At 54.3% G+C, this 19,399-nt stretch overlaps 1 protein-coding gene across 2 annotated transcripts in view; it reads left to right on the plus strand.

The window, feature by feature from the left end:
• The first annotated feature begins 4,738 nt into the window (after positions 1-4,738).
• Positions 4,739-19,399, plus strand: part of Epha2 (EPH receptor A2) — a 28,179-nt gene continuing 13,518 nt past the window's right edge. Inside the window, exons 1-3 of one of the 2 annotated variants that reach the window (XM_021159206.1) lie at positions 4,739-4,952; positions 10,262-10,329; positions 12,122-12,797. In XM_021159206.1, coding sequence (XP_021014865.1) covers positions 4,871-4,952; positions 10,262-10,329; positions 12,122-12,797 — 826 coding nt within the window. In that variant the 5' untranslated portion in view covers positions 4,739-4,870. Of the gene's footprint in view, positions 4,953-5,291; positions 6,027-10,261; positions 10,330-12,121; positions 12,798-19,399 lie in introns of those variants that run through there. The other variant, XM_029476247.1, reaches the window with a different exon arrangement.

Below are 19,399 nucleotides of genomic sequence, written 5' to 3' on the forward strand. Positions count from 1 at the left end.
GTGGACAGGAAAGTAAGGGATCTGTGATCCAAGCCCAGCTGGAGGGCCGGGAGGATGTGAACAGATGGGGGTGGGAAGGCCCAGCAGAATAAGGGGCTGGGGCTGGGGGAGGGGGCTGAGAAACCCGACTGGAGGTGGGCGGAAGGCACCCCGGTGACCCCGGGGAACTGAGGGGAGGCCCCGCCCCTCCGGGAGGCCCCGCCCCGGGCCCCGCGGGCAGGATTTGCCAAGAACCCACTTCAAAGGGTCCCAGGAAGCGCTTGCAAGCCCCAGAGGAAGCGGTGCAGCCTCTAATCCAGCTCCGGGGGTGGGGGGGCTGGGGTGGGGGGTGTAGGGGAAGCCCCGCAATTACACAAGGGTTTCGCCTTGTGCAACCCCTTAAAATCTGGGAGCCCACACGTGAGTCTCCGACCCTCACCTCAAACAGCCTTGTGCGGGGCTGTGTGTGTGTGTGTGTGTGTGTGTGTGTGTGTGTGTTGAGGGGAGGCGGGAAGCAGGCGCTCAGCAAAGCTATTCCGTAGATCAGCCCAAAGCCTCACCCGAAAAGCTGATCAACCAATTTCATTTCCCCCCTGGGCTTGGAACGTGAGATCTTTTGAAAAGGAGGCTCTAGTCAAAGCCTGCGAGCGGTCCACAAATATTGGCTGAACACCTACTGTATGCCATGGGCACCACTGGGGCCAGACAGAGGGAGTGAATTAGGCCCCTGCCCCTCAAGGATCTTCCAGCCTAAGGGAGAGAGAGTGCTATCGTATACCTGGCCTTGGATTTGTCCTCCATGGACAGTTAGTTGGCCAGTCAGTCTTCAAAAGAGGCCTGATCGTAGAGGGAGGAACAGCTGAGATTTAAGGCACTTTGATCATAGACCCGTTCGAGCTGCCCTGGAGGGTACTGAACCTTTATTTTTCCTATTTTACAAACCACACAGCTAAGTCATTTATATCCTACGCAGCAGGAGGCAGATCTGCTGAACTACCTTCTCTCCATCTTAGCCTCCATTTATCCACCCATCCACCCCGTCCTGAATCCAACCATCCACTCATCTTACATCCGTTCCTCCCTTTTTATCCATCTGTCCATTCAACAAACTAAATCTGTCTTGGGTTCCCTCTGCACTTCAGGTCTCCATTCTCTAGTGTTTCATTAAGTTAGGTCTTTCTTGCCAAATGGGTAGGACCTGTCCAAGTAGAAAGGGCACAGCTACGTCAGTGTGCAGGCAGGAATGTCCTTGGGGTGTTGACTAACTCCTGTAGCCATCGCTAGAGAGACTGAAGCACAAAAGTCAAGGGCTAAAGACTTGCTTGGGGGACTTAGCGAGGCACTGTCTCAAAAATAAAAAGAAGCTGGGTAGCGGTGGGTGGCGTGCACGTCTTTAATTCCAGACTCAGAAGGCAGAAGCAGGCAGATCTCAAGAGTTGGAGGCCAGCCTGGTCTACAGAGAGAGTTCCAGGACATCCTGGGCTACACAGAGAAACCCTGTCTTAAAATCAAACCACGAGTGTTTGTGAAATGACTCCCCACAGTACGCAGCCACTTTTCTCTTGGATTCATGGATGCAGATGCATCATATTTAACTCCTGCCTCAGGAGACTGTTAGAGGTTCAGGAATCTGAGAAAGAGTTCCTTTGGCCCAGTTGAAGATCTTCATTGTTTCAGGAGGACTCAGAGGCTTAGGAAAGGACCTGTCCCCCGGAAGGCACCGAGGGACAGTCATTACAGCGACCTGGGAAGTTCTGGTTGCAGAGAGCAGATCCGTCATTCCAGGTGGAGGGGCTGTAGGATTCAGAGGCAGGAGAAGGGTATCTGCTGGGTTCGAGCTGGCTGAGATCCAGTCTCCCACCTCCCTGAGCTCACTTCTTCCCCATGCACTCATAAGGTGGATGTCAGAATGACAAAATCTTAGCACTGAGCCTGGCCCATAGTAGTAAGCCCTTCGGTCCCAGATAGCTCCAATCGTCATCCTATTTGATTACATCTGGCTCTTGACCAAAGGCAGATGCAGATCAAAGCTGGGTAGAGAAACGGAGGCGTCAACATTCTTGTGGGTGGTCCGCCTGTGCCCAGCCTGAAGCAGAGCCTAGCCAAGGTGGGCACCTGAGCCAGCAGGTGAGCTGGCAGGCTCTCTCTCTGGTTCCACCTGCCCATCCTGGAAGGCTGGCCCGCTGTAGTAGCAACTTAGGCCCCCAGGGCTCCTTGGGGCCTTTACTGGGTAATTCCATCTGCATTACAACCGATTACGCTGCAATAAATACCACATTCCAGGGCCAATTTATGAGACTCACTAGGGACCTTTCCCCCTTAGCATCAGTCACCCAGAGCCAGTCAGGAGAGGGGAAGGGTGTGCCAGCGAGTGAGTGGGTGACTAAAGCGACCGCCTCCCGGCACTGCATAAACCTCTTCCTCACCCCAGCCTCTGGTCATGGTGCCTGCTGTAGAGGGGCGGGCTACAACAACCTGTTGCTCGGCCCAGACCCCAGCACACATCTCGGCATATGGCCCTAACATGGAGGCCTGACAGCATCCTGGCATCCAGGGAGGGTGGAGTCTTTGGGCTATGCATAAAGTCCATACATAGCACAAAGAGAAACCTCCAACGCTACACAGAAACTAGTATTGGGAGAACTGGCCAACACCCCAATCACTAACACCTTCATTCATTCAAGTTTTCTGATGGAGGCTGGAGAGATGGCTCAGTGGCTAAGAGTGTTTCCTGTTCTTTGGTGAACTTGAGTTCAGTTTCACGTACATACATCCGGTGGCTCATTACTGTCTGCCTGTAACTCCAACTCCAGGGGATCCCATGCAGTCTTCTGGCCTCCTAGGCACCCAACAAACACACACACACACATACCAAGAAAAAAAAAATCAAAACAAAACAAAAGGAACTGACAGGAAATCTTAACACAAACCACAAGGTCCCCAGCCTAGCGTATCCAACAGAACACTTACCCATACCATGTGTACACTGCACACATGTTCCACTCATCTTGATACACGTGCACGTGCCTGTCCACAGGACCTTGCTTGGCACACCACAGTCCCTGCCTCCCCAGATGGGATTTCCTCTTGTTGAACCGCGTGTAACCGTAATAACAGCTGAGATTTGACTCGAGGGTCTGAGTCCCAGTCTGTGCGGTTTCCATGCACGACCTTATTTGATCTTCACAGCGGGCTTTTTCCAAGTAGGTCCCTAGTGTCCTCAGGGAGCACGGGGAGGCTCAGAGGAGCAGACTGATTTGTCCAGACTTTGACTACTGCCCCCCTCCTCTGTGCTCCCCGCTGCTGAGAGGCCTGTGGCACACTCAGGTACACACAGGTCCTCTCACACTGGAGCACACACTTACATACACATCAACACATCCAAGCTCGATATTACACACGAAGCGCTCACGGATTCCCATACACTAACCCTTATGACCCAGCTCAGATGCTCCGGTACTTCATCCAAACATGCTCACACATACATGTCCAGCCACTCTCCTTCTCAGAAGACATAGCCTTCTCTTCCATCATCCATCCCTGATCAAAGGCTTTAATTAACCCCAACGCCTGTAATTAACCCTTTCTCTCCCCCTCCAGGGGAAATGTCTGAACCCGTTTCTCAGAAACAGGCGCCAAGGCCAAGCTGGTGGGTAGGACCCCAGGAGGAGCTGGTACCAGAGTTGTATAATATGGACCAGGATGGCCAGGGACTGGGGAGTCACAGAGAGGAAGGCCAGGGACTAGGAGGTGGGCAGAAAGGTCCACGGAGAACCAAGCCTGCTACAGCTGTCCCCTTTCCATTGGCCAAATGGTAACAGAGCAACAGGCAGTTGTGGGTGACTGGACTGGCTGCCTGGTTCACTTCACATCCGTTTGTTTCACTGACTCGAGACGCCAAGAGAAGAGATGAACTCAGATTTGAGGAACCTTGGCAGAGGAAGGGTGGGTAGGAGGCAGACATCCCCAGGGTATCAAAACGTAATCTCATTCTGTCATCCAGGGATCAGGGGACAAGGGTGTTCTGTTGGAATTCAGAGGCAGAGGTCGAGTTACCCATGAGGGTGTGTGCTGGGTCCCCAAATGGAAGTGGTTAAAGCAGGTCAGGGCCCAGCTTCAAGTCCTGTGACTTGTCTGTGACTGTTGAGTTGTGCAGCTTTTGGTTATCCTAGGGTACCTTGGAACCTTATCTTAAGCCCTCCACTCTAAAGAGAAGACACCTGCATGTCTGACATGTTCCCAGAGGCACTACTCTTGGTACACAGCTTACAGGATCTTTCTGGGTGTGGCATATCTTCTGGAGGTCTCAGGAGCAAGTGTGTGTGTGTGTGTGTGTGTGTGTGCGTGTGTGTGTGTGTGTGTGTTATCAGGAGTTCTTGTTCTTTTTCTTTTTCTTTTCTTTTTTTTTTTTGTTTTTGTTTTTTGAGGCCCTCTGCTACTGGAAGCTTCTACTTCTCAGATTTACAATTCACATCTTGAAGCCCAAGGGCAAAAAGGGAGAATAGGCACAAATTCATTCCACATATTTGGACACTAACCCTGGTGGCGCTTTGAAATGAGCAAACTCCTCAAGGTTTGCACACGCAGGCCCACGCACAGGTCCCCTCAATCCTCCCCAAATTCCTGACCTCCCCCCACCCCAACTTCCCTCTGACTTCCCCGCCCTCTAGTCAGTCAGGGTGTCAGTCCGGCCCCTTTAAAGACATTCCTGAGGGCGTGGTTTCGGTGACGTCAGCGCAGGGCATGAATGAACAGGAGCGGGTTCTCACCCAACTTCCATTAAGGACTTGGAGCAGGAGGGTAGAAGTTGTCTGCGTCGGCGGGCGGGCAGGATTGGGGCACCGAGACCGGCGTGCGGACAGCAGGGATCGCGGGGAGCGAGGGGTGCGGCATGGAGCTCCGGGCAGTCGGTTTCTGCCTGGCGCTGCTGTGGGGTTGCGCGCTGGCGGCCGCGGCGGCACAGGGAAAAGAAGGTGAGTGTCTACGCGGTGGCCGCAGCTAAAAGGGACTCCGGGACATGGGACCCCGGGCGCCCCAGCCTCCTCTCAGGGACGCACCTTTGGAAACTGACTTATGGCTGCTGGGTCTCAGTGCGCAAGGTTAGGCAGAGCGCGCGGGCTGCGGTCCGGAACGATCTTGGGAATCCATTCCCTGAGATCCTAGGTTCTCTGGAACTAAGGGATCTCGGCTGGGGCGCGCAGGGCTCGGAGGCCGCGGGAAGGGGGTCGCGGCGCCCGCCACGCGGTTTCAGCCCTGTGGCGGCTTCTGGAGCGGGACCCCCGCAGGGCGCGCGCGGTCCCTCAGAGGAAAGGACTCTCAGTAGGGTTTCCCGGGCGATCAGCCTCTTAGTAACCCGAGTTCACTTAACTCATCATCTGCCCCGATTTCTCGAGGAAGGCATTTGGATGCAGGCCCTGCTTTTTGGGAGGGGTCTTCTCGGTGCCCTGCACCAAGCAAAAGGGTCTCTCTACGCCCCATCCGATTTTTCACTGGGGTCCTTTGGGCCAGCATTGGGAGCGCCTGGGGTCAGCCCCGGCCACTCACACCTTCCCTCCTTCCCAAGCTGCCCTCCCAGGTTCGGGAGACAGGTTAAGGGCTGGGAGCGAGTACAGGAAGTCCCAAAGTCAAGTGTTCTGAGCAAGGGGTGACTCAGAAGGAGGAAATGCGGCAGGTGGGGTTGCGGCTTCCCGCGGTGTGGAGCCGTCATCTCGGGGCCACGGGGAGCCCAGGCACCTGGAGGTGGGGGAGTGAATCACCTGCCCCCGCCCCAGCGTCTTGGAGCCACGCAAGGTGAGGGGGCCCGCACAGGTTGCCTTTGCCCAAGGCCGCAGCCGGGGGTGTGCTTGGGGGCGTTGTCCCTCAGCTAGGGTCTCCGAGAGGGTGGGAATTCCTGCCCTGCCCTTGGCCGAGGATCTTCCTGTCCACCCTGCCGGAGCTAGCTGGCTTCCGTTTCCCACAGCGAAAACTTTTCCCTGCTTTTGGGCATAGCAAGTCTTCTGCCGACTCCAGCTAGGGGTCGGGGGGAAGCGCGGAGGAACCCTTTGTGGGTGAGAAGTTTTCTTCTTCTTTTCGCCTTCCACGTTGGGAGGGTAAAAGGCCAGACCGGAGCTCTTGAAGGGTGGAGAGTTAGGGGTAAACGGGGGTGTTAGATCCTGGCCCTGTCTCGAGGAAGGGCCAAAGTTGCTTTTGCCAAGGTGTGAACAGGGCAGGGATTCTGAGACCCTCACTCCCCTCTCCCTGATCCAGCTTGTGGCTCCCTCTTCCTGGGTACTGTGGTTGGGGAGAAAGGAAAGACAGCTGGGACTGCTAGAGGCCTTCCTGGGCTGCCACGGAGTTGAGGATTAGACGTCTGCTTGCTTTGCTGTGCGGGCTCCTGACCCCCGCCCCGAGCCCCCAGCAGGGAAGCCTCAAACAATCTTGTACTTGTGCCTCTGGGTGCATCTGTCTTCCTCGCCCCAGCCTTTGCGATTAATCCCGTTTTGCATGGGATCGAGGAGAAAAAGGGGTGCATATTGCTCGTGGTTGTGGAAAATTCTTGTCTAAGCTCCGCACTCCCCAGGAACACTGTGTCTGTGTGAGGGGTTTTGGGGGGGGGGTGTTGGGAGTGGGGTCGTGACCTAGCTGGTTGCACTTCCCTGAAGGGAGTTGAGGGCAGGTATGAGCCGTCTCCTCTCCAGCCTTGTCACAGCTGTGCAGCCTCCTCTTCTGTTTTCTGCTGGGTTCGGAAAACCAGGGGAATCGGTTAGGTCCTCGACAGCTGCTGAACCTACCTCCTGCAGTGCCCTTGACTTTTTTCTTACACGTCTGTGTGTGTGTGTGTGTGTGTGTGTGTGTGTGTGTGTGTGTGTGTGTGTGTGTGTGTGTGTGTGTGTGTGTGTGTGTGTGTGTGTGTGTGAAAGCCAATGCACAAGTGTGGAGCTCAAACTTGCAAGGGGGCTTGGTTCTCTCTCCTTCCACCATGTGAGTTCTGGGATGGGACTCACAAGTGACAGTAGACAAAGCGCCTTTACCTGCTGGCCCACCTCACTGCCCTGTCCTTCCTTACAGAGAGAGTGAGAGAGGCCCAATATTGGCCAGCCTGGGCCCTCTGCACAGAGGGTCTGCCCACACATCTAGCTGTTTCATCTAGCCAGAACTGCTTGTCACTGACTCTAGAGTCACTGGGATGGGTGGGAGTTAGAGCCGCAGGAGAAGGCTGGGTTTCTCAGTTCAGCAGGGGCTTTGCCCTCCTCCCTGTCCCTTGCTCCTTTGTATCCAGAGTCTCCGGTCTTCCCCCTTTTTTAGGTGTAAGCTGATCTAGGCTAAAGAGGGATGAGGTTAGCAGGGAGGTGGCAAGGGGGGTATTGCATTATGGGAAAGCTTTAAAGTAATACAGCCCCCAAGGGTGACATTATGGTGGCAGATTCCCTGCCCCCAGGGTCGCTTAGAGGACAGAGAACTTATGGGGTACCCCCATCTAAGTCAGCCTTATGGTGAATCCCTGGGAGGGTCATGAAGGGGGCCTCTCAAGCTCCTTGTTTCCAGCAAACCAGAACCTTTGAATACCCAGGGCCTCTGTCATAGCAGAGGGATGGCTGGGCTCTCCCCGTTCCTGATGGTTGGTTCTAGGGAATTTCCATGGGAGGGGGCTGTGACTGGTAACCCTTAGGGGTGTAGGAAGCCTTCTTTTCTTCTCAGATAGTTCTAGATCCAGGATTGGGCAGGTCCTCCTGTCAGGTTAACCCTTCAAAGCCCTTTCCCCAAGGGACTTAGCTTGAACTTTGCATACTACTTGTGTATATGGTGTGTGAATATGTGTGTGTACTATGAGTTAGATTTACTAAACAGTGCCCTCCCCCCACCCTCCCACCCAGCTAGAGTCAGGAACCCCCAGTACCATTCCTGCCAGCTTAGGCCCTCTCTGGGCATGTCTGAACAAATCCCAGCCGTTACCCACTGCACCTTCCACTTCCTAACTACAGCCTGCCTCACTGGCTGTGGTACAGTGTCTGAGCCACTTCAGAGTTCCTCTTCCTTGTCTGGGCTGCCAGACGCTTGCTAGAGATGTGACAGAGGTCAGGACCAGAGTGGCAGTGCTTCTCACCAGGCTTCAGGACTTCTTAGGACAGAGACAGTCTAACTTCAGAAAGGGTTTTCTTTATGTAGCCCAGGTTGGCCTAAACTCAGAAATCCTCTTGGCTCTATATGCAGTTGTTCTTTTTAGTTTTATTTTAAGATATTTATTTATTTTATCTTTATTTTTTTTAAAGATTTTTTTTTTTCCGAGACAGGGTTTCTCTGTGTAGCCCTGGTTGTCCTGGAACTCACTTTGTAGACCAGGCTGGCCTCGAACTCAGAAATCCGCCTGCCTCTGCCTCCTGAGTGCTGGGATTAAAGGTCTGCACCACCACCGCTTGGTTTAAAGATTTATTTTATGTATATGAGTACACTGTAGCTGTACAGATGGTTTTGAGCCACCATGTGGTTGCTGGGATTCGAACTCATGACCTCTAGAAGAGCAGTCAGTGCTCTTAACCACTGAGCCATCTCACCAGCCCCCTTAAGATACTTATTGTCTGTTTGAGACAGAGTCTCACTATATAGTCTCACTCGCTTGGAACTTGCTTTGTAGAACAGGTTGTCCTCAAACTCGTAGAGATCTGCCTGCCTCTACCTTTGGAGGGCTGGGATCAGAGGCGCGTGTCACCACATCTGGTTTATGTGTCACCACATCTGGTGCTGGAGGTCAAACTAGAGCTCCACTGTTGTCCACGTTGGCTAGCACTCGGTTAACTGTTTATTTTTTGTGTTGGTGGTGGTGGTGGTCCAGGGAGTTACTTCCTAAGCGTGGACTCCTTGACTGAGCCACACTGTCCATGACCCCTCCATGGAGTCTCCTCTTACATCTGGAACCCTAGCCTGCCTCAGTTTCCCACAGAGAGCTGTTGGTTTGGAGGAGAGTTGCTTCTGGGGTCAGATCTTCAACCTGCTTTGCCCATGAAAGTAGCTACATTTCAGTTTCTTCTTCTTCTTCTTCTTTGACCATTGGCCTTGGCTTCTGAGTCTGGGGATCTCATGCGGGTCCAAAGCCTCAGGTTCCCCAATGCCTTGCTCTCTGAGCAGGGTGATAGGGCTTAGCATTTACTTGGAAATAGAAGAGAAACAGAATCTTGGGTCTTGGCTGCTGCACATGCCGGAGAAGTAGGAGTGGCTGGTGGAAGGAGCCCGAGGGCCAGGCCAGGCCCTGGCAGCTCCAGACTGATTGATTGATTGGTTGATTTCTATTCATATGCATTGGTGTTTTGACTGCATTGTCTGTCTTTGTGAGGGCGTCAGATCCCCTGGGACTGGAGTTACAGGGAGTTATGAGCTACCGTGTGGATGCTGGGAATCGAATCCTGGTCCTCTGGAAGAACAGCCAGGGCTCTTAACTGCTGAGCCATCTCTGTAGCCCCCTCCTGATGCCTCTTGAGATGTGGTCCTGGCACCTGATCCCTCTGGGCCAGGGAGAGCCCCCTGTGAAGGTTTCCTTCCATTCTTTCCCATAGGCACTTCTCCCAGGGTTAAGATGATTTTCCCAGTGTGGCTTTGGGCCCCTCCTAGACACCTCCATGCCTTCAAAGCTTTAGTTCTTCTAATCAGTGACTTTGTGGTGGGAAGATCCCCCAGATCTGTCCCCTCTTGTCAACAGCCTTTTCTTTATTTTTTTTGGGGGGGGTGGAATGGGGTACAGAGTCTGATCATGTAGCCTTGCTGGCCTGGAATTGACTGTATAGACCACGGTGGGCTTGAACTCCTAGAGATCCACTTGCCTCTGCTTCTGTAGTGTGTGCTGCCGCCAGGCCAGGCCAACAACCCATTCTTATGGAGCATGTAAATGCCTATGTACCCTGGGTGGCCCGGTTTGGGTCAGGGTGTTCTATGCCAGGGGGATGTGGCAGAAGCAGACAGTCCTGTCCTCTGTGACCTGCATGAAGTGTTTGTTCCCTTGTTCGAGGAAGCAGATGGGGCAGTGGGCTATCATTTTTTCCCATTCACCCCACACACTACCCAGCTGCCGGTCTCCCGCTGTGCCCTGACCCAGCTGGGGGCTGAGGGAGCACCAGAGCTGAAAGCCTGGTGACAGGCAGCTGTGTGACAAACTAAGCCCGCCTGCTTCTTCTCTGGTCAGGCCGTGTGTTGATCCTGGGGCTGGGGTTGGCGGGGTGTGGAGCACACACATCACCGCACGCTGGTTCTGCTGTGTGCATAGAGCCCCTGGGAAAGCCCTGGCTCACTGGTTCTTCCCCCATCTTTCCCACAGTTGTTTTGTTGGACTTCGCAGCAATGAAGGGAGAGCTCGGCTGGCTCACGCACCCCTATGGCAAAGGGGTGAGTAAAACTTCAGGGCTGAGGGAGGGTGGGAAGGAGGGCTGCATATCCCAGGAGAGATGGAGGATGGGAGCCTGGAGCAGACTCTGCTGGTCAACCAAGCTTCAAACATGACCCAGGCCGAGGCAGACTGCAGCTGGGCAGGAGGAAGGGACTGTTTGTAGGTGGCCTAGCTGGGGAGACAGCTGAGAACCCCAGCAGAGTGGGATGCTCCAGTGGTCCTGCCTGCCTCTTGCGGTTGCGGGGGAAGGGGTAAAGGCTGCTCGGGGTGAAGAGCAAGAGATACAGGACAGTGACTTCCTGCCTGGGGACCCTTCCCTCCTACTCTGCCTTACCCCCCTTCCTGCTATGCTTTCAGGTGGTCCTTCCCTGACCTCAGATTCCTGGTCCGAGGGGAAGACACTACTTAGTGTGCTATGGGCCTCAATTTCCGTTGGGTACAATGCACCCATGATAAGTCCTAGGACTCTGAGACAGGGAGAGGGGTGTGTCCCTAGGGAGCTCTTGGGACAGAGCGTACAGCTGGCCAGGTCTGAGTGACTTGCATCTATCCTGAGTCATGGCCTGAAGTATAGTTTTGAAAAGACGATCCCGGAATGTCCAGCTGGAGGCTGGAGGTAGATAGCCTTATCCAACCCAGTCATTATATACAGTGGGAAACTGAGCCCCGGGCGGGCACGTGGGTCTTGGCCAGTGTCACATAGGATGACAGGTCAGGCCTCCATCTTTATTTATTTACTTATTGATTTTTTTAAAAAATATATTTATTTTATTTATGTGAGTGCACTGTCACTCTCTTCAGACACACCAGAAGAGGGCATCGGATCCCATTACAGATGGTTGTGAGCCACCATGTGGTTGCTGGAGATTGAACTCAGGACCTCTGGAAGAGCAGTCAGTGGCTCTTAACCACTGAGCCATCTCTCCAGCCCCTACTTGTTTTTTTTTTTTTCTTTCCTTTATTCACACATTTGTTCCTCTGAGACCACCCTAAGCGCATACTCTTTGCCAGAAAGGCCCTGGGGATTCAGAGCTGAGTCAGTTGCTGTTCCCATGCTGAAGAGTTCAGAATACAGCCCTGGGAGCCAGGCTTCTGTTACCATATGCCAAGTTCTCCAATGATCTAGGGGGCGTGGAGCTCATAGGGGCACACAGCCCCACCCAGGCAGTTTGGAGGAGCCTCCAGGGGCGGGAGGACCATCCATTGTCTTCACTTACTGTATCTGTCAACACCCATGGCACACAGCGATGACCCTACACGGTGACACGATGCTAGCTGTTGCGTATGGTTGTGGCGCTCCCTGAGCGCCACGTTCTGGGATCAGTGTTTTGTCATGTATGCTCACAGCAGTTGTGGAGATGGGACACTGGGATTAGAGAGCAGAAATGATGCAGGTGCCCCAGACTCTAGCCCAGGCCCACTGATGGGGAGACTCAGTACCCAGACATTAGGGCCAGAAAGACCCACAGCCGTGTCTTGGCCCAGCTGTTTTTGGGTCTCCTTCCTCTAGGTCCTAGTTTTCTTCCCTGTAGAATGAAGGCACCGAGAACCCAGAGTCAGGTGTGGTGGTACATACTTGTCACTTATACACTTCAGAAGTAGAGGCTAGAGGATTAGATATTCACTGAGTCATCCCTCAGGACACAGTGAGTTTGAGGCCAGCTTGGACTACATGAGACACTGTCTCAATAGAACAACAGCAATACAGGAGAGGGGGAAAACTGAAGCTGTGTCCTGTGGGACTCAGTCCCTGCCCTCCCCGACTAACAGTCACCTGTCACATACACACAGTGGGACCTGATGCAGAACATCATGGACGACATGCCTATCTACATGTACTCGGTGTGCAACGTGGTGTCCGGCGACCAGGACAACTGGCTCCGCACCAACTGGGTGTACCGGGAGGAGGCCGAGCGCATCTTTATTGAGCTCAAGTTCACCGTGCGAGACTGTAACAGCTTCCCGGGCGGCGCCAGCTCCTGCAAAGAGACCTTCAACCTCTACTATGCAGAGTCAGATGTGGACTATGGCACCAACTTCCAGAAGCGCCAGTTCACCAAGATTGACACCATCGCCCCTGACGAGATCACGGGCAGCAGTGACTTCGAGGCTCGCAACGTCAAGCTGAACGTAGAGGAGCGCATGGTGGGGCCCCTTACCCGGAAGGGCTTCTACCTGGCCTTCCAGGACATCGGTGCCTGTGTGGCGCTGCTCTCCGTTCGCGTCTACTACAAGAAGTGTCCCGAGATGCTGCAGAGCTTGGCTCGATTCCCCGAGACCATTGCTGTCGCTGTCTCCGATACACAACCCCTGGCCACGGTGGCCGGTACCTGCGTGGACCATGCCGTGGTGCCTTATGGGGGCGAGGGGCCTCTCATGCACTGCACGGTGGATGGTGAGTGGCTGGTGCCCATCGGGCAGTGCCTGTGCCAGGAAGGCTACGAGAAGGTCGAGGATGCCTGCCAAGGTGAGAGGGGGTTCCTGGGGTGTCAGGGAAGCCCGACTGGGGTGGGGGGCCACGGGCACGTGATTGGAACACCTTAGTACATTGGGGGATGTGGTTGCTCCGTGGATGCCTCTGATCTCGGGTGGTGGTCCCGTGACCGGAAGCTTCCTGGGAACAGGACGGTGTAGGGACTATGAGCCAGGGTTACGGTTCTAGGACGACCAAGCTTGGCTTTCAGTTCCCAGCGCTTCTAGTTTCGCCAAATCCTTCACTCCCCAGCCGGAGTTTCATCATCTGTAAAGTGGAGAGAGAGGGTCATAGTATCTGTCTTGGGGGGTAGTTGTGATAATCACATGACCTCATGCTCGTAAAGTGCTTACGTCAGCCCCTGACACTTAAATACCGGTGAGCTTGGCTGTTATTTTTTGATTCATCCCATGAATAGTTGCTGCCCTGGCTGGGGCTCGGAAGTCTATTCCCAGGAGCTGTTTCTGATTCTCTTGCTGTGTGGCCTCAAACAAATTGCTCAACTTCTCTGGGCTTCAGCTCATCATTTAATGCAGTTTATTTGCGTGCTGATTCAGACCCAGGGTATGCTCGAATCACCTGGAATGGAATGGAGGAGCTGTGAAGTGGGGCACAGTTAGCTCTCAGTAGAGCCGCAGACCCAGACAGAGATCCTCTGTTGGGGTTTATTGATGACATAGGGAGACTGCAGAGCCCCCTCCAGCCCAGCGCCCACCCCCACCCCGCCATTTGGGTGACTCTCTGGGAACAGGTCTGGGCATTGGGCATTAGCGAGCTCACACATGGGAAGCTGCGGGGACAGCCAAGGCCTGGGACAGCGGAAATGTACAATGGGTTTGTAGTGGATGACTCTGGAAGCGACTGGGACAGAGCGCGTGAGGAATGCCGCCGCTGACCTTTGAAAGGCACTGGGAGCTGCTTTTGCAGCAGATAAGCTGGGTATTGAGAAATTGGGGGCCAGGGCCTTCCATGCCTAGCCGGCTGGATGACCCTAGGCTGAGGAGTCCCCTCCTCATCTCTGGCTTCAGCTTTCCTTTGAGCAAAATGGGATTAAAAAAAAACTCTCCTCCACCTGCAGATCTGGTTTTCCATGAAGGAGGCTGGAAGACCCTGAAGCCTTTCTAATGGGTGGCCTGTGTGCTTCCCAAGGCCGTTTTTCTTAGAACCTTGCTTAACACGGAACTTAAGCCCCCTGGATGAGGGGTTTCCTCCAAGCTTTTCTGGCCATGTGACTTCCCATCATCCCACTTCTCCCAGCGGCCTTCTGCCGAGTGAGCCCCCTTCCCTAGGTGGCCCCCTGCTTAGGTGACCTCAGTTGCACACTCTCAGCTTCAGACAATGACCATGGAAAGGGGGGTGTGGGGGGGACAGGACAACGAGTGGGCCTAGGAGCTCCTCCCCCATGACATCCTAACACAAGAATGCAGGGGTGGAGGAGGGGCGGTTGAAAACTTTCCACCCCGGTGATTCAGACCCAGCAGAGATAAGTGGGGGCTAAAGGGGGGCTCTTCATGCAGCAGGGCCAGCTCCCTTTTCTTGTGGGGATTCAGGGTTCTTGGCAAGCTTTGTTTATAAAGAGCTTATAAAAAGCCAGCCCCCCCACCCCCCTTGGGAGGAATCAGCCCCAGCTCAACCTGGGGACTAATCACCAGGAGGGACATTCAACTTAGCTGGCACCACTCTCTTGAGTACTAGCCACCTACCACCCTGGCTCTGTCTCCCGGTCCTCCTCCCAGCAGGTAAAGGGTCTTGCTGTGCAAGACTGGCAACCTTGCAAACTAAGGCGAGTTCAGTTCTCAGAGTACAGAACAGGTAGACAGCGAGAAACAGCAGCTTTACCGCATTGACTTGCACATGGCGCATGGCATGCAGGGATGTGTGAGTACCGAGAGAGTGCCTGGGCCCGCAGTCATCGTGATAAATAGAGTTAATTTCAAAAATTCTTGTTTCTATGCCTGGGACAGTGTGGTACTGGGGTGGGGGGTGGTTAGCAGTGGTGTATTCTGAAGCTTGTCTGGTCTTCTCGGTGAGTCTGGGACTCTTGGTAGACCCGTTGACAAGATGAAGAAACTGAGGCTCCGTTTGCCTGGAATCGCACAACTATATCAGGGTTTAACTCATGGTACACAGCAGTGCCCAGGCTGCCGTGGGTCAGGAAGTGGGACAGGAAATGACCAGATCCTGTGGAATCCCTGACTCAGCTTTTGGCACTGAGATGGGCTCTCTGGGCAGTTCTGGGATGGCAGGTCTTGGCATCGGAACTGGGGCTTCATCAGAGGGAGGGGTGAGGTGACTGGGGGGCCGTAGCCCAGTGGACAACTTGACTCTCTCTAGCCTGAGCCTCAGGTGCTTCTGTTACAGCTTTTACTGATGACAGGGGGCGTGGCACCCTGAGGTCAGCCTGTACCAAGTCAGGGTCATTTCCAGAGTCATCAGGTTGGGGGATCTGTTTTTCCTGGGGGTTCTCTTCCTAGGGAAGAAGGCTGGTCAGGAAATGGTTAAGTGGTCAGCGGAAAGGAGGTGCCTTCCAGGTGGACAGGTGGGTATGCTGCCCTGCCAAGCTACTCAGAGCGAGCTATGTCAGGAATGAGCCGGCCTCCCTCCAGCCCACCCCCAGCATCATCCAGGGAACTGTGGAGCCACTCAGGCTGGCTGCCCTCTCCCCAGGGGCTGCTTTGTCTCTGCTTCCTGCCTACCTTGGCTTCTGCAGGCCCCTCCACCCCTGACTGGCACCTCACCTCCGCCCAGGGAGATGGAGGCCAGGTGAGCAGGTGGCCGGCGGCCTAGGCCAGAGGCTCAGCCCAGCAGCTGGAAGGCCAGCCTCTGGAGGATGTCTATTCCCGGCTCTGGTTTCGTGACAGCCTTTCATATGCAGGGACACTTCATTCCAGGTACCAGAGCAAACACTTCACAGGCAAGATCTATAGTCTGCAAAGCACTCAGAGAGGGTGAGGACTCTCCCATTTTACAAATGAGAAGATCAAGGCCCAGAGAAGAGATGGCTGTAGACCATCTCCTCCTGTGTGGATCAGAGTAACTATGGTAACACCCCTCTGGGCTTTATCCTTACTGTGTGTGCATGGCTCTGAGGGACCTGGCCACCTAATGATCAGATCCAAAAAGCTGTCACTTTCTCGACCAGCTCAGTGTGAGCTTTTACATGTGGTTTACATGTGATCTACTACATGTGATTTACATTCAATGTTACATGTGATAGATGGTGAGAAGGGACTCCCTGCCCAGGGCCCACAGCAGTGATGTTGCTCTATGGTGGGACTGGGGGGCTCTACGTGCTGTTGATAGTGGCTCTCAGGGGTATGCCTCCCCCAGTATAGTCATACCGGATCGTATTTCTGTGGATTTCAAGGGTAAAGGTCATGGTGGCAATCCCCCAGCCTCACCCTTGTGCTCTGATCTCTGTGCCCTAATAGCCACGCCAAGCAGGCTCAGCCTCTCCCTAGTTACCGGAGGTAAGTGGTCCCCCAGGCGGAAGGAAGGAGGCCCGCAGAGAAAGCAAACAAGATAAAGAGTGGAGGTGGGAGAGTCGGGTGGGTGGAGGGGAGGGCTTAGCTTATCTGCTAGGTGGCGGATATGCGGATAGCGCCCGCCCGGGGCACATGGGAGAGGAGATGGGGCCTGAGAACCGGGAATGTGGCTCCCCTTTTCTGTAGGCACCACAGAGCCTGTTGGGGGCACCTTCTACGCCCTGGGTCAGTAATGCACAGTTGCTGTTCGCTGTCAGGATACAAAGTTCAGGCTCCACGTGCATGGCCAAGCTAGCGAGGTGGTGTTCTGGTTGCCAGCTGCTGCTGGCTTGGTTGGGGAGGCCCATTGCCTCCAGAACTGACCTATTGACCTCACAACCTTACCACCCAAAGCCTGGGAGGTGGCTGGGCCTGAGGAGGGGCTGGCTCCACAAGGAGCTGGATTAGCGCCACACAGAGGGCGTCTGTCCCTGAGTCACCCTGCACTGCCACCTGAGGGGCGGGCATCGGGAACTGGAAAAACCAGGGTACAGCCCTAGCTGCAGTGCCTGTGCCCCAGTTCTGCTTGGAGTGGCCCAGGCCTGCCAGGCAATTGGGGCCAGAAGATACACTCCACAGGTGCCCCAGGTGTGCCCGAGCCAGGCTCTCCTGCCAGCCAGGTGGGTGCCCAAGTGATGATGTGTCTGGGGAGGCCCTTCTGCAGCCCTTGGCATGCTTCATTGTGCACTGTGAGTTTGCCATTCACTCTCTCCTTCATCTCTTCATTCATGCACTCAACTCCTTCATCTCTTCATTCATTCATTCACTCCTTCATTTCTTCATTCACTCTCTCCTTCATCTCTTCATTCATTCATTCACTCCTTCATCTCTTCATTCACATTTCCATATTTATTCAAGACTGATGCGTTGAGACCTTCTTCACATCAGGTCCTGTGCTGAGCCACACATGGGGCCGATAAACCAGACTCCTCCTGCTCTCTCTAAGCTGCCAGTCTCAGAGAGGGAGGGAGGGAGGGAGAGGGGGAGCAGAGACGATCCTCGTATGTGCACAGATAATTTCAAATGAGGCATAAAAGCTAGGCTGTGAATTCCCCTGGAGCTGAAAAGATGCTAATCTCTCAGTCACACCACCACATCCCAGTTCTCAGCGCTGTGCCAGACACGTAGGTTGGGCTTGTTTCTGTTTGGTAAACTTGAACCTGAGTAATAGATGCCCCATTGGCTCACCAGGAGCCCTGCAACCGAGCAGTTGGTGAAGGTTATAGAGCAGTTTAGCAAGGTGGGCACTTGGTGTGGTGGGTATGTTGTATGAGACCACGGCTGCTTGCTTGCCCTAGATGCTGGGGAAATTTAAGAGACTCTTAGGGTCCTCGGTGGTCCTCCTGGCATGTTCTGGGACTTCTCAGACACTTGCAGACTCTGGCAGGCAGGGCCTGTGGGTGCTCCAGAGCTATGTGGTTGGAGGAGGAGGAGGGGGCAGCATGTTTTCAGCAGGCAAGAGCATGCCCTGTGGATGCCGCCTCCCCTGCATTATCTGGCATATCCGCAGCGGAAATCTCTCCAAATTCCCTTTTTCCTGCCGTCAGGCAGGCCACCCCCAGGCTCTGGGGCCAAAGAATAGAACCCATCTCTTCCCCCACTTCCTCTCCTGGCGTGAGATGGTGGGGAGCAGGGGAGGTTTGGCAGGTGGCTCGGGCCTTTGTGACCCCCATTCTGTACTCTGAGCACTGGGGCTCAGACGAAGTGCTTTCCCCTGACCTTGGTCCCCGGTGAACCAACACTTACTTCAAGTGCCACTGGATTTAGAGAGAGCACTAGGGGAAGGGGAAGCTGGGACCGCCAGGGCCTGGCATTCTAGCGTCTGAGTTTTGTGTGAAAGTTAGGCGAAGGAGAGAGCTATTTTCGTTTTGTAACAGCTCTGTAAACGGGAGTGAGGCCAGAGACACACAGCAAGGATGCTAGAAAGGCCCATGGAGCTGGGGGAGGTGTATGTAGCTAACTCCATAGCCCCCTGGGTGGGCCTGGTGACCTGGGAGCTCCTCTCCAGGCTGCTTTGGCTACAGTCTGGACTTCCTGGTTGGTGAGGTAGGTCTTGCAGGATTCATGTTGCACCAATATTGAACGCTGTTCCAAATTGAGGTGTTCCTGGGAACAGGAAGGGGAGTGGGTGACAGGAGAGATGCCTCAGGCATCCTCAGAGACCTTGAACAAATTGGCTTGTCCGAACCTCGGCCTTCTCACCTGCAGAGAATAGGGTTAATGCTACTAGCCACACCCACACGTGAAGGATTGCCTTGAGGACTAAATAGATGTGAAGTTCTGACCCTGCACACAGTAGGTGCTTCATGCTTAGGAATTCAACCTTGTGCAGGTTAACTGATTCTGGGTGGGGTGAGTAACTTTGTCTTGCTGTTTGCTTCTGAATAACCCCCCCCCTTCTCGAAATAGGTACCCAAGTTCACTCTGTGTGTGTCTGCTGGGCCAGCCTGGGCTAACTCAAGGGACCACAGTCAGGATTGTTGGCTGCCTGACTTCTAGCAAATGCAGGGCACAGGCTAGCCCGTGACAGAGCCCCGACTCATCCTCAACCCCATCTCCCTTTCACCTCTATTCTATTTCCCAAGGAGAGATGGGCTCTGCTCTCCAGCCTGGCTTGGTCAGAGGCTCAATGAGGGCAAGGGACTTGAAATTGGCTTCCCCGGGGGTGGGGGTGGGGTGTCCCTAGATTAGGGTCTGCCCCGTGTCTGGAAACTTTTGTCCAGGGCTTTTTCCTTACAGTGCCCGAGTGACTGTCATTTTCTGTATCAGACATGGAGAGGCACCTGTTGGGCACCCTGTGGCTCTCAGGATGGAATCCAGACTTTTTTGCTTGGTGTTCAAGGTCTCTCTCTGCTGCATTATTGCGACACTTCCTTCTATTTGTATCTAGAGGGCTGCTCATACCTTTTGTGTGACAGGCTCTTACCCTTAATTCCCTACTCTTAAAACCTTTGCCCTGTTGAATGTCTACACAGCCTTTAAACCCCAGCTGAAGTATCCTCTCTGGCTCCTCAGAGGCCTGGCCACCCTCTTTGCCCTCTGCTGGCCACTTCATACGGACATGGACATGCC

This window comes from Mus caroli, chromosome 4, assembly GCF_900094665.2.
Source record: "Mus caroli chromosome 4, CAROLI_EIJ_v1.1, whole genome shotgun sequence".
In the NCBI taxonomy this organism is placed as follows: Eukaryota; Metazoa; Chordata; class Mammalia; order Rodentia; family Muridae; genus Mus; species Mus caroli.